This window comes from Mustela nigripes, chromosome 6, assembly GCF_022355385.1.
Source record: "Mustela nigripes isolate SB6536 chromosome 6, MUSNIG.SB6536, whole genome shotgun sequence".
NCBI classification, from domain to species: Eukaryota; Metazoa; Chordata; class Mammalia; order Carnivora; family Mustelidae; genus Mustela; species Mustela nigripes.
Window position 1 is genome coordinate 77,928,080 of NC_081562.1, and position 14,272 is coordinate 77,942,351.

General features: G+C 40.6%; 1 protein-coding gene across 2 annotated transcripts in view; it reads right to left on the reverse strand.

The window, feature by feature from the left end:
- GXYLT1 (glucoside xylosyltransferase 1) overlaps positions 1 to 12,886 on the reverse strand; it is a 54,167-nt gene extending 41,281 nt beyond the window's left edge. Inside the window, exons 1-2 of one of the 2 annotated variants that reach the window (XM_059402907.1) lie at positions 12,482 to 12,886; positions 1,777 to 1,869 (exon numbers count right to left, since the gene is read on the reverse strand). In XM_059402907.1, coding sequence (XP_059258890.1) covers positions 1,777 to 1,869; positions 12,482 to 12,702 — 314 coding nt within the window. In that variant the 5' untranslated portion in view covers positions 12,703 to 12,886. The remainder of the gene's footprint in view (positions 1 to 1,776; positions 1,870 to 12,481) is intronic. The other variant, XM_059402908.1, reaches the window with a different exon arrangement.
- Positions 12,887 to 14,272: the final 1,386 nt, after the last annotated feature.

Below are 14,272 nucleotides of genomic sequence, written 5' to 3' on the forward strand. Positions count from 1 at the left end.
TTGATACATACAACAATATGGTTATAGACATATACTGTGGATTTAATATTACAAGTAGAGAGTGCAACAGAAAAGTATAACTTAAAATCTCAAATTCAGAAAAGTAATAGCACAAGAGTTTACAACATTATGTATCCATCCACATGTAATTCCTTCCAAGGAATACTTGGAAGCATTAGGAAAATAATGAGCTGGAGAAGACAAAACAAGAAAAATAATAAGCAGAGCCTCCAGTATTCAGACTAGATCAACTTCCCTCTGGTACTCTTGTACTCAGTGGAGGGGGAGGGAAGATTACTGCCCATGTTGTAACCTACAAAAGGACCTGGGTTGTACAAATCAGGGTATAGTTTTCAAGCTTACCCAGCTTTCAGAGTGAGTAGATTTATGCCACAAAGCTGGAGATAGCAAAGTGGTGGCTGTCAATACTCTATTCATTAGCAAACTTTTATAACAATGAAAAGCTAGATATATAGAGCACAATATAGAATGCCAATTCTCCAAATTTACAAACAAGCTGAAGGACAAATATTATCTTTAAAAAGTTAGTTTTTACAAGTTTGAATAATCTGATTTAACTAACTCATATTAGAATTTCAATCACCCAATCTTTTCCATAGCAATGAGATATAATTAAAATAATGGATTTCAATGACTCCTTCCTAGTTGTTCATGGTATGTATAATGTATCAGGAATACAAGAATATAAAAGTATATACTACTAATATGTATAAAGAACATAGTTCTTCCCACCTAAAATACTTTATCACCTGGCCTTGAGCCTGACTCATTTCCATGTTCCTCATGTAGTCACTCCCACCAGGAAGCCTTCCCTGAGGCCTTAAGATGATCCCATCTGATGACTCATTTGCTTCTCCCCTCATCACAGCTCTAACTTGTCACCCTCTATCTTTATCTCAGGGTTATTAGTGTGAAACTCCTACAGAATGCAAGCCCCAGAAAGATGGAGCCACATTAACAAGACTCAGAGTCTGGTCTAAGCACCTGGCACAGTACCTAGAAAATAGAATGAGTAGAATTAAAATTTAAATTAATGATAAAGACAGTAAAAATAAGTGGCTCTCAAAGAAATTTTACTGTTAGGAAGGGCATTTCAGGCTATTGCCTAAGTATCCCCTGCCACTATGTCAACGAGACAGTCTGATTGCCCTTTCCTATCATCACTTCTTTCATTGAAGGTGAGAGCAGAATCCAAGGCCTTCATTATCCAGAGCCATGTACAAAGCCAATCTACTGAGTGACATACAAGCTCAATTAGCAATGTCATATCAATATTTGTCCCTTCATTAAACACTTATTTTTATCCTCTCATTCCTCAATATTCAATTTCTCTGACAATAACATAATCTGTCCTCAATTATCCCCAACCACCTACCAAAATGTTTTTTCAGCAGCTTTAAAGTAGATAAATGCCATATATATGTTTGTAAATGTCAAGGGAAATCTATCTTTACCACCTGTTTAACAGTTTCTTACTCAGTTACCTAAAATTATAACATAAATGCTAAAACAACAGTTTACCTTAATAACACCTAAAAACAAATTAGAGCATTTTATACACAGTATATACTAAAAATTAGTTATAACAACTATAATGCAGGATAAATAGAAAACCCAAGCAGAAAATGAATTCCTTGCTTATAAGACAATACTAAATTACAGGATAACATTTTTGTGTCCTATTACAGTCAAAAACTTACTATGTACTATCTAATCTTACCTACACTGACCTACCAATTAAATTTAGGTGCCTACCTAAAAGCCGCTTCCCAAAAGCAGTTCATTCCACAAACATCAGAGGGCAGCATCCAATAGGGATTCCAGTAACACAGAGAGAAATCTTTACACCTAACAAGAGTAAGACAGAAATAAAGAGTCCTATGTAAGTATTTCAGTTTTAAAACTAACAAGAAATTTACTTAATAACATAACAACTTACTGTTCAATTTTACAGTAAAAAAAACTGCAAATCGAATTTTGTAAATTCAATATGGCTAAGGTAATTTGAGGAGTTTTGGAAATTTCTCCCTTATTCAAGGTATTATTTTAACAAGATTTAAAACTGTTAGGTAGAGGGTAGCTGGGTTATGGACATTGGGAAAGGTATGTGCTATGGTGAGTGCTGTGAACTGTGTAAGACTGATAATTCATAGGGCACCTGCGTAGCTCAGTCATTAAGCGTCTGCCTTTGGCTAGGATCATGATCCCAGAGTTCTGGGATCAAGCCCCAGTCAGGGTCCCGGCTCCACAGGGAGCCTGCTTCTCCCTCTCCCACTCCCCCTGCTTGTGTTCCCTCTCTCCCTGTGTCTCTGTCAAATAAATAAATAAACACTTAAAAAAAAAAAAAAACTGATGATTCACAAACCTGTACCCTGAAGCAAATAATACATTATATGTTAATAAATTTAAAAAAAAAAAAAAAACCCTCTTAGGTAGCATATAGTACAGACTGAAAAACCACTTCCTAGTCAGGAACTCTCCAAACATATTAAAATTCCCTCCTCAGATGGCACAGAAAATATGGAAATACGTCTAAAATTTTCCTTTGTTACTATACAGATTCCCCTAAAATAAAATGCATTTCAGCCAAACAAAATATTTGCTTATCCTGGAGCAAAATTAAAATGCCACATATGCTGACTTTAGAAAAGGAAGAGAGGATCCCTGAAGGCTTTTAAATTAATCTTCAATCCAAACTAATCATATGATGTTTTAAACTGGGAGGGCCGGGGAGGAGAAAAGAAAAAGAAAGCACACTGATATCCATGGCTCAGTTTCATTATGTACATTATCTTCGTTTCACTATATTATACAAACTAAAATGGAGGAAATCAGTGTAGTCTTTCCTCTTAGATTGTAGGTCTGAGCTCAGTAACAAGAGCCATAACACCTCATCTTACAGAAGTATGTTTTTCAATGTTACTACTTTTCAAAATAATAGTTAAGTTTGAAATTCACGGCAGTGAGGCCTCAAGACTAAAGCAGTTAAGTATGAAATCAGGGTAAGTCACTAAACCAGGTCACCTCATGTCCCCTCACCATGTAACTTTGTTTTCTCTTGCTATAAATTCAATTATATGTTACTGTTCTTACAGCAAAAGGTCTATGAAATTTCGTACTTGCAAAGATTTCTCTCACAAATGCCAACAGTCTAGGACAAAGTATCTCAAACTCAGGCCACACATGGAAATCACCCAGAGAGCCCCATACAACAACTATTATATCAGAATCTCTGAGAACTGGGTGGGGCCAAGATGGTTTTTAAAATGCTGCTTGGCCGGGGGGCGGGGAGCTAGGTGACTCAGTCCTTAAGGGTCTGCCTTCTGCTTGGGTCTCATCCTGGGACCGAGGCCCACCTGCTCTGCTGGGAAGCCTGCTTCTTCCTCTCCCACTTCCCCTGCTTGTGTTCCCTCTCGCTGTCTATCAGATAAATAAATAAAATCTTTTAAAAAAATAAATAAAATAAAATGCTGGCTAGGGACGCCTGGGTGGCACACTAGGTTCAGTGTCCCGCTTCAGCTCAGGTCATGATCCCAGCGTCCTAGGATAGAGCCCCGTATGAGACTCCGCAGAGGGTCTCATTCTTCCTCTCCCTCTCCCTAGGCTTGTGCTCATGCTTGCTCTTTCTCAAAATCTTTAAATAAAATAAAAATAAAATGCTGCCTAAATAATTCTATATACTACTGATAAAAATCTACAAAGTCAGAATTTTAAAACTGATAGGAAAAAAAAATATTGTAATTTGGTTTATCTTTACATGGACACCATTTTCAAACCCAGCATTAAAAAAGAAAGAAAGAAAGAAAGAAAGAAAGAAAGAAAGAAAGAAAGAAAGAAAGAAAGAAAGAAAGAAAATGTATGCAGACCAGCAAGATCAAGAAATGTTTGTCCCCTCTCAGGCATGGTTAAGTATTTTTTAAGTCTTGCATTTCCATACTAGAGACAGGCTCAGTGGTCGTGGTAAACCGCTAACACAGTTCTTTTCAAATTCAAGAGCTTTCACATCCACTTAAGCCTCACAACAAACTTGTTCAAATAGAGATCTCCATCTTTCAGATACAGACGTTATCACAGCTTTCTATCAACAAATCCACAATTTATTTATACTCAAAACCTACAGTGTACCTTTGTTCCAAGAAGGACAAAATTAATCTGGTTATTCCACCTCCTGCTGTCAAACCTTATAGCAATAGAAAATAGAAATGGAAAACGAAGTCTCAAGGAAAATTATTCCCTAATTAAATTCTTCCATAAAAATTATCCATTGAAATTATAAAGTAATACCATTTTCTGTCTCAACTTGCAGTCTTTAATCTCCCAGGCCTAAGCAACCACAACTCTTTTTTAAGAGAAAATCTTTTTTTTTTTTTTTTAAGATTTTATTTATTTATTTGAAAGAGAGAGTGAGAGACAGCATGAGAGGGGAGAGGGTTAGAGCCAGAAGGAGACTCCCCGCTAAGCAAGGAGCCCAATGCAAGACTCAGTCCTGGGGCTCTGGGATCTATGACCTGAGCAGAAGGCAGATGCTTAAACAACAGAGCCACCCAGGAACCCCACAAATCTATCCTCTGTCTCTATAGATTGGCCTGTCACAAATACTTCACATAAGTGAAATTATACAATATGTGGTCTCTCGAGTGTGACTTCCTTCAGTCTGACCCTTGAATATATTTTCAAGTTTCATCTACTGTAGTATACTTCAGTACACTTCATTCCTTATCAGTACAATTCATTCGTTTTTATGCCCAAATAATGGATGGATATACCACATTTTGTTTAGTCATTCATCAGTTGATAGACATCTGGGTCATTTTCCACCTTTTGGCTATTATAAATAATGCTGCTATGAACCTCATTTACATTTTTTCTACAAATACATGTTTTCAATTCTCTTGCATATATATACCTATATACCCACAAGTGGAATTGCTAAAAACTATAGTTATTAATGTAGATGAAATTGCAGGGAAAAAGTCAAGTTTTACATAAGTTTCATAACCATAACTCAATGTCAAAACATAGTTTGTTAAGAAGCAATGTTTTTCTTTCTGTCTTTAATGGAAATATAAAACATATGCACTACTGAGTACACATACCACTATTAAAAAAAATCATAGGGGCGCCTGGGTGGCTCAGTGCGTTGAGCCGCTGCCTTCGGCTCGGGTCATGATCTCAGGGTCCTGGGATCGAGTCCCGCATCGGGGTCTCTAATCAGCGGGGAGCCTGCTTCCTTCTCTCTCTCTCTGCCTGCCTCTCAGTGTACTTGAAAATTCTCTCTGTCAAATAAATAAATAAATCATAAAACACTGATGTGCTGCTGGCAAGAGGTAGCATAATTTAATGTTTCTTACTTCCCAAGCTTACATTCTCTCACTTATTAAAAAACAGTTTTTAAAAATTGACAGTAGTGGGGTGCCTGGGTGGCTCAGTGGGTTAAAGCCTCTGCCTTCCACTAAGGTCATGATCCCAGGGGCTCAGGATCGAGCCCTGCATCGGGCTCTCTGCTTAACGAGGAGCCTGCTTCCCCTCCGCCCCCCACCTGCCTCTCTGTTTACTTGTGATCTCTGTCTGTCAAATCAATTAATTAATTAATTAATTAATCTTTTTAAAAAATAAAATAAAGTAAAAACTGACAGTAGAAACTCCTTATGTACCAGTAACTGTTATCACAAGCAAAGATTAGGGGGAGAGAAGAAAAAAAAACTAGTCTGGAGCCAGAAAGCAACTGTACTTTTAGGCCAGAAAAAAATAAAGTTAAAAAATACTGGTAAAGATAGTTCTCCAAGTTCTGGTTATTAGCTGCTTTTGTTTTTATTCCTTAAAACTGCTGGAGGGGCAACTGGGTGGCTCAGTTGCTTAAGTGTCTGCCTTCAGCTGAGGCCATGATATCCAAAGTCCTGGGAGGGAGCCCTGCATCAGGCTCCCAGCTCAGGCTCCCTACTCAACCAGGAGTCTGCTTCTCCCTCTCCCTCTGGCCATCCCCACCACCCAATCCCAATTCCCATCCCACCCTGGCTAGTACTCCCTCTCTCTCTCAAACAAATAGATTAAAAAAATTTTAAAAGAAAAAAAAACTATTATATATTAGAAATATACTACTACATTTAAAGAAGTAATTCTATCAAATAATTTTAATGGGGCAAAACTGTAAGTTGAGCCTGGGTATGTCTTCCATAAACAATGACATCCAAAATCAATGAAGTCCATAAACACCAATCATCTTCACTGTGGAATAAATTAAAATAAAACTTTACTATGACTTATACTCAAATTTCATATGGCATAATGTTTCTAGTTCTAGATGACTTGTCTACAAAGTGATCAAAGGGTAGCACAAAGCATCTTATGGTGATAACACAGTTGTTTGTTATTTGTTATCACAAATATACATATATGATAAAACTGCATGAAACTACATATACACATACCAAATACATGTAAAACTGGTAATATATGAATACAGCCTATGGGTTGTACAACCTCAATTTCTGGGGTTATAATATTGTACTAGATTGATACATATTTTAATTGTAGTAGTATTATTCTATGCTCATATAAAATCCTACTATTAGAAGAAACAGTGAATGATACAAGTGTGTCTCTGAAACTTCCTGTGAATTTATATTAATTTTAAAAAGTTAAAAAAAATTACCAAAAACAAAATTCCCCAAAATTTCAGTACTTAAAGAATTGAGATATTTCATGCTCAGGATTAAGCAGAGCATTTAACTATATAAATTCTCCACAGTAACAGTTCTCAAATTTGAAGTTTACTTAAATCTGGTTACAGACAGTCTTTTGTACTTTTAAATTAACTTGGAAAATGTACTTTTCATTTCAAAACACCTACTACAGTCATGAGGCTTTAGTGAAAACCATGCACAACTTTAAGTAAGGGATAAGTTTAGGCATATCCAGCAAAAGAATGTGGAAGTCTGAATCAAGTGTTGCAAGCCACCAGTGCAACCTCAAGGCACGGATACCTACACTGTGACTGTGGCAAGAAAACAAAGAAGCTCTCAACCACATTAAAGGAGAACATTCTCATGATACTGACAAATCAGCATTATTTGAAGACCACCTGTATCGGGGTCCCTCATTTTCAACTAAAAATTGTCTCCAGACAACATAATTTCTAGCTGTGTCAGGTCTTCATTTCTTTTTCTTAAATCTCTAAATTAATTAATACTTAGGGTAAAAAGGACTGCTTATACACAAAAGACAATGAACAATTACTTATCTATTTCAAAACTAACTATTCACATCATACCCAACTCCCTCCTCCAGGAAAAAGAAAAAAAACAAAACAAAACTGTATTAAAGATTTAAATGTTGAAAGAGTGGGAGGAAAAAACCCTCCAGTAGAAAGTTTTACTATGTATGACAAAGATTAAAATGGTAAAGAAAAAAACGCCCATCCGAATAAACAAAAATTTTAAACTTTATATGGTATACACAGGTAAGTTAATATGTGGGGGCAAGTATTTTCAACAGGCACAGATAATAACTTTAATGTATTAAAAGAGGATTTCTAAATCAAAAGTACACGTTCCTCTTTTATTAGCCTAATCAGCTTCCCCTCGAACATACAACAAAATAATTTTAATTACATAATTATTAGTCAGATTTGTGCTAAACACTTTACAACCATGTGAAGTATGATCCTCAGTGAACTAAAATACAAGTGCATGCAGGGTACTGGTTTTACATAAGATGTCTCTACATGAACAAAGCAGAAATGAAGGTGGCTTTAGTAAGTAATTTGTTTCGCTATTCACTGCCTGAACTTCTCTCTTCAAAAATGACTTCAGGAAAGAGGAAAAGAAATATCTCTACTAAAAAGAGTAGTGTGAAAATAGTCAAACCTTTCTCAGCTACATTAGTGGTTCTCAGTCTCTGGTTTTGTAACACTAACCAGGGGCACATATCTAAAATATAGATTCCCAGACCCCACTAATAGGGCTGGTTTAAGCAAATCTGGACTCAGGCCTAAGGACAGGATTTTTCCCAGAGGTCAGAAATTGAAAAAAATTTATTTTGGGGCACCTGGGTGGCTCAGTGGGTTAAAGCCTCTGCCATAGGATCAGGTCATGATCCCAGGGTCCTGGGACAGAGCTCTGTATCGGGCTCTCTGCTCGGCAGGGAGCCTGCTTCCCTTCCTTCCTCTCTCTCTGCCTGCCTCTCCACCTCTCCACCTGATCTCTGTCTGTCAAATAAATAAATAAAATCCTAAAAAAAAATTTTTTTTAATTCTTTTGATTAAAATTTAAAATGACTAAGGGGCCCCTGGGTGGCTCAGTTGGTTAAGCACCATATCCTGGGATTCAGCTTGAGTCCTGATCTCAATCAGATTGAGCCCTGCATCCCTAGATCTGTGCTGAGTGGGGAGTCTGCTTAGATATTCTCTCTGCCCCTTCCCCCAACTGCACACTCTATCTCTCTCACGTAAATAATTTTTTTAAGATTTATTTATTTGAGAAAGAGCACAAGCAGGGGGCGGGGCAGAGTGAGAAAGACAATACTCAAGCCGACTCCCAGGACTGACTGAATGAGGAGCCCAATGCAGAGCTCAATCCCAGGACCCCAGGATCATGTCCAGAAGCAAAGGCAGATGCTTAACTGAGTAACCCTGGCACCTAAATGAGTAAATCTTAAAAAATATTTTTTTTTAAATTTAAATGATTGAAACTGTCACCATATGGCTACAGTTTTACTATGCTAGACACCATATTCAGTCATCCATTCAAGCTACTTCACTTCAATTCCCCAACCCAATATCATACTCTTACCTCTAATCTAACTTCTGAGGAAATGTATTCAAGGTTCACATAGCCAAACATGTAGTAAAGCTAAAGTCTGTCTCCAAAGCCGTAAACATGCTCAGTACCTCCTACTACTGTTCACAAGATCCAGCAGAAATGAGAACTCAATGGCCTCACCGGTGAGGGGACTTGACACACAAACAGCATGGTGGATCCAGAAATGGTTACCACTCAAATGCTTAGTAGTTTCTTGATTCCCCCACTTCACACCACCATACAGCTACAACAGGATGAAATGCTCATAATCACCATCAAGATTTATCAGTGAAATGTGACAATCATTCTGAGTAGCTAAAGTCATAAACAGTCTAACTTCTTCTACAGAAGTCCTGTATTTATATTGAGTAATTTAATAACAGTCTGTCCATGTGTAACAGCTTAAGACAGTTTCTCTATGTGGAAGAGCCACTGCCCAGCCAGTGGGAACATCTTTAAAGCATCATTCATCTCCAATACCAATCACATTATCCAGTCTACCACAAGCATATGCAAGTAACAAAGAGCCAGAGAATCAGAAATCACCATTCTTGAAAACACCGAGTAGTCCCTGGATGGACATGTGATTCAAACAAGTCCAATTAGAGCCTTTTCCTAGACATTTCATTTGAGATTAGAGAAGAAACACTGCAAAGATCCGATGAACAAAACCTGTCTACAGCGGAAGAGAGTTAAGAGAGTCCTAGTCCTGAAGGTACCTGGAGTTCCCCGGGAGAATTTTCCTTCCAATTTTGCTCCTGTCAACAACCCATATAAGCCATTTTAAATAAGTTTTGCTTAAGTCAATTTTGCTGGATTTTAATCACTGTCAATTTAGGATGCTATTTACAAATTAACTAAGGATAGTATTATCTACATATTACAGGTGAGAAAACTGAAGTAGAGAGCTGGTCAAGTTTTCACACAAAGAGAGGAAGAGAACAGGTTTGTCTGACTCTAAGACCTGCATATTTTCTAAATACCAAAATATAATGAATTCAAACAGGATACACTAATTAAGAGATTTTACTGAAAAGCTGCTCCTATCATTTTAGAAATTTTACTTTGGAAACTCACAAGGAACTTTCCAAGTAATTTACCGTCCTGGAATTCCATGCAGTAGACACTTTCTATAAGATTTGACCAATAAAACATAGTGGGTATAACTAGATTCCATATTTTAAGTGAATGAGAAAAATAAGGTTTTTCAGGTAAGACTGCTTCAAAAAAAGGTAACAATGCAATGATAATCGAGCCCTACCAAAAAGGGAAGATGCTGCTTGCTTCATACCCCATTTGCCACCAAATAAACACTATGCAGAGTAGATTTTCATCACAGAAGCTTTACAGAAAAATCCCCAAAGAATCAAAAGATACAATCCTGCTCCAATTATTGATGCCTTCTGGACCCTTCTCAAATGATTTATACATAGGAAGAGAAGTTAAAGACAGGTATCTTCTATATAGCCTGTGGTAGCCAAAAGAGTTGACCAAACTCTATGAGAAATCTTCAAAAATGTTATAAATAATATCTAAAATTGAGACTCCTAATGTCTTAAGAACTCTTCTGACCTTAATCAAATTGTAGAGTAAAAGTGTTAACAATCTAACTTTTCATGTTGTTCCTCTGCCCAAAGTTCTCATACAAGCATGAAATGTACTTCACCACATTTTTACCAAGCCTAAAACACCTTTAAAGTTACAGACATGCCTCATTAAAATGAGAAGTTATGCCACTCAGATGACCAGTAAATATACAGCTTTTTAGCTGACTTGGACACATCAAACTTGAAAATTCAGTAACAGCTCTATAGAAACATTTATTAAAACTAAGTGCTGGGGCAGCTGGCTGGCTAAGTCAGTTGACACACGACTCTTGATTTGGGGTTGTGAATTCCAGCCCCACCTTGGACATAGAGATTACTTTAAAAAAAAAAATTACTGAAGTTCTTATTCTATATCTCAAATAACTTTGTCCCAATCAGCTAGCCAAGTAAATACAGCTTACAAAAATCTGTCACAAAATAAAGTTTAAGTTTCTTTTTTTTAAAAGATTTTATTTTTTTTATTTATTTGACAGAGAGAAATCACAAGTAGACAGAGAGGCAGGCAGAGAGAGAGAGAGAGAGAGAGGGAAGCAGGCTCCCCGCTGAGCAGAGAGCCCGATGCGGGCCTCGATCCCAGGACCCTGAGATCATGACCCCAGCCGAAGGCAGCGGCTCAACCCACTGAGCCACCCAGGCGCCCCTAAAGTATAAGTTTCCGAGACAAAAAAGCACTAACAACGAATGTCCCTCTACCAAACTGAAATCTCATAATCATCATAGTCCAGTTTCCTCCAAGGTTTTAAAATGTTGCTTCCTTACGATTCTACCCACTACAAAAATAATTTTTTCCATAATTTTAAATGCTTCCCAATCCATAAAAGACCATGAACAGCATTTTGTGAGCCTCATTATCCATGAGCTCATTCAGGTCGTCCGTCGCCGCCTTTCCCAAGGCAGATAAGAGCTGACAAACCTGACTGGAAGTAGTTCTGCTTTAATGAATGGAGGCCAGGATTCCTCTGACAAAAACATGACAGTCCAGCTTTCCCATTTGCTCCCATGCCCAAACGTCCTCCCCCTTTTATTGTGAAAACGACCATCAACTCTCAGAAGAATGTTAAAGAGCCGGCAGCTGACCTGCCCTCCCCCCCCTATCAACCGCATACTTCCTGATACCGAAGCCGACTTTGCCTCTTAGTAAGGGAGCGCTCTGAGTCGTTCCCAAGGAGATGCCCACAAAAAAAGGAGCCTATTTTTCGAGGAAGTGCAAACGCTCGGATTTTGCTAAGCTCTCAGAATGCGCCGCATTCTTTTCTAAATCTCACGCAGATTCCAACTCTGGCAGTGATCTGTGCAAATCCACGCAAGGCACTATGCTGCCTTTTAGACACCGATTTTTTAAAGAAAAATATCCATCCCATCCCACAGAACACGTGAGTGAACATGGTAAGCCTCGCTCCTTTCCTAACTTACAGTAAGTTTCAGAGCAGACCGATGTTTCCTACAGAAAAATGCAAAATACGCATAAAAGCTCTACCCAGATTTAATAAAAAACTAACAATGAACATTTGAGCGTTAACACACAAAAATTAGACGCCCCGTCCAGAAGAGGGGGGAAAATTGAACTAGGGCGCCAGCCTGATGTTTAAATATCTCAACTTAAACTCCATGGAAACAAGAGGGAATTCCCACTAGCCAGACAGCAAAAAGGCTTTTTTTGTGGGGCACCTTTTACTTTCAATGACTTCTGTAAGGGGGTGGGGGAGCAACTGTCAGTTAAAAGTTGAAAATTAATTTCTATCCGCTTTATAAAGCGCATAAGGAATGGGCCAGAAGACAAACACAAAGAGCGTGGAGTGCTCTCGGGCTAGGCTCACCCCCCGGATGGAGGGGAAGGAGGGAAATGAGAGAAGGGGTCAGAGACGGCGGCAAAGAAGCGGGAGGCGCGGGCCGGGCGGCGGGAGGCGCGGGCCGGGCGGCGGGAGGCGCGGGCCCGGCGGCGAGAGACGCCGGACTGACCGGCGAGCAGCCCGAGCCGGGCCGAGCCCCCGCGCCCCCGCCGCGCCCCTGGCCCCTGGCCCCGAACCCGGCCCCCTAACTGGGAACCGCCCGTACCTGTCCGAGCGGCCGGAATGAGCTGCGGGTCCCACGCTGCCCACCCCTCTCGCGCCGCCGCGTCCGCCGCCCGCGAGCCAGGAAGCCGCCGCGGCCTGCGGCTTCCCGCCACCTCCGCCCGCTCCTTCCTCCAGGGACACGGCGAGCTGGCTGAAGGCGTAGAGGAGCGAGCAGAAGCCGCAGGCCAGGCACAGCACCACGATGCGCAGATAGCGCCGCATCGCCCCAGCCCCGCGCCTCAGCCTTAGCAGCCGCCGCCACCTCCGCACCGCGCCCGCCGGGCGAACTGGAGCGTAGGGGTGCGCACAGCGCAGCCGCGGCCGCAACAAGTTCCTCCTCCGCCGCGGCCTCCAGCCCGCCCCGCCTTCCTCCTCTCCTGGCCTCGCCCGCGAGCCTCCTACCCGCCTGGAGCTCTGACACCGCCTCCGCCGGCGTGGGCCCCTCCCCGGAGCCCCGGCAGCAGGCGGACGCGCAGGCGCAGTGAGCGCGAGAGAGCTGGACTGGCCGGGGTGTGAGAGGAACGCCGAGGGAACGCGTCTGAACTCCCGGCGGCTCGGCACTGCGGAGGAGGGGTGTGGCGAAATGAACTGGGCGTTGGAGACCGCTGACCCAAATTCAAATTACGGTTCTTCCACATGGTAGTCTGTGACGTTGAGCAAGCTCAGTTCTCTGAGCATGTTTCTTCTCTAAAACGGAGATAGCATCCTCCTCATAGGCTGGTTGCAGAGAGTAAATTGCTTAACGCACGAAAAGCACCTTGCACCTGGAAGGCATTTGATTAATCAAGCCGTTTTTCAGTTCCGTGCTCCGCAGCAGGGACTTCCCCAGCCTCTGAGTTTCTGTAAGACTGTACGAGCCATTTCATCCAGGTATTGAATTACGTCGTAATGCTGCGGAGCAGGCGTATCTTGCCTCCTAACGAACTTGTTAAGGGCCTGTTCGACCGAGGCCGTCCCTGTTACATCTTTTTCGATCTTTTTGGCCTAATGTTCTCCCTAAAGCTTTCTCTTTAGCTTTCCATTTCTTCTCTCTTCAGCCGTATTTCCATTCCATTCATTTATTGAACATTCATAAAGCACCACTGTGTGCCAAGCACTACTTGAGTACTTTGGGGGTATTAAAGACACATCATTGGGTATGGGGTGGGACAGTAAATAAGTACATAAATAAGTGGGACTTGTAAATAACTGTAAATAAGTAAATGAAGGACAATAAGTAAATAAGTGGGACTCGCAAGTACGCGCAATACCAGGACACAGACATTAGGATATATAAAAGCTTGTGAAGGTGTGGGCCAACACAAAAAGGAGTGATCAGTTTTACTGAGGTCACGGTCAAGAGGCACTTGGTGGTAAAAGAGTCATCAGGGTCTTGGCTGGGGGAAGGAAAGGAATTGCAGGCTGAGGGATCAATGAAACAGGTTCTTGTGTTTAGGGAACTGTGAGAAGTTTGATACAACCAGCTAAGTGAATGCAAGGGAGGGTGTGATGAGTGATAAGACTGGAAGTTGAAGGCGACAGATATTTGAGTGCCTTGGTTAGTATACCAAGGAGTTTGAACTTACTCTAGCAAACAGTGGTGACCATTGAAGGGTTTCTAAATTAAGAAGTAACATGATCCCATCTGACTTTTATTAGAGATCAGGTTCTGACCCCACTGTGCAGGCTGAGACAAAGATTAAGATTGGAACCAGAAAGCAGTTACAGTGCGGCAAAGTGAGGGAAAGAAGGCTTTAAACACACACACACACACACACACTTCATGAAGAAAAATCATGCTGGCTAACCTGTT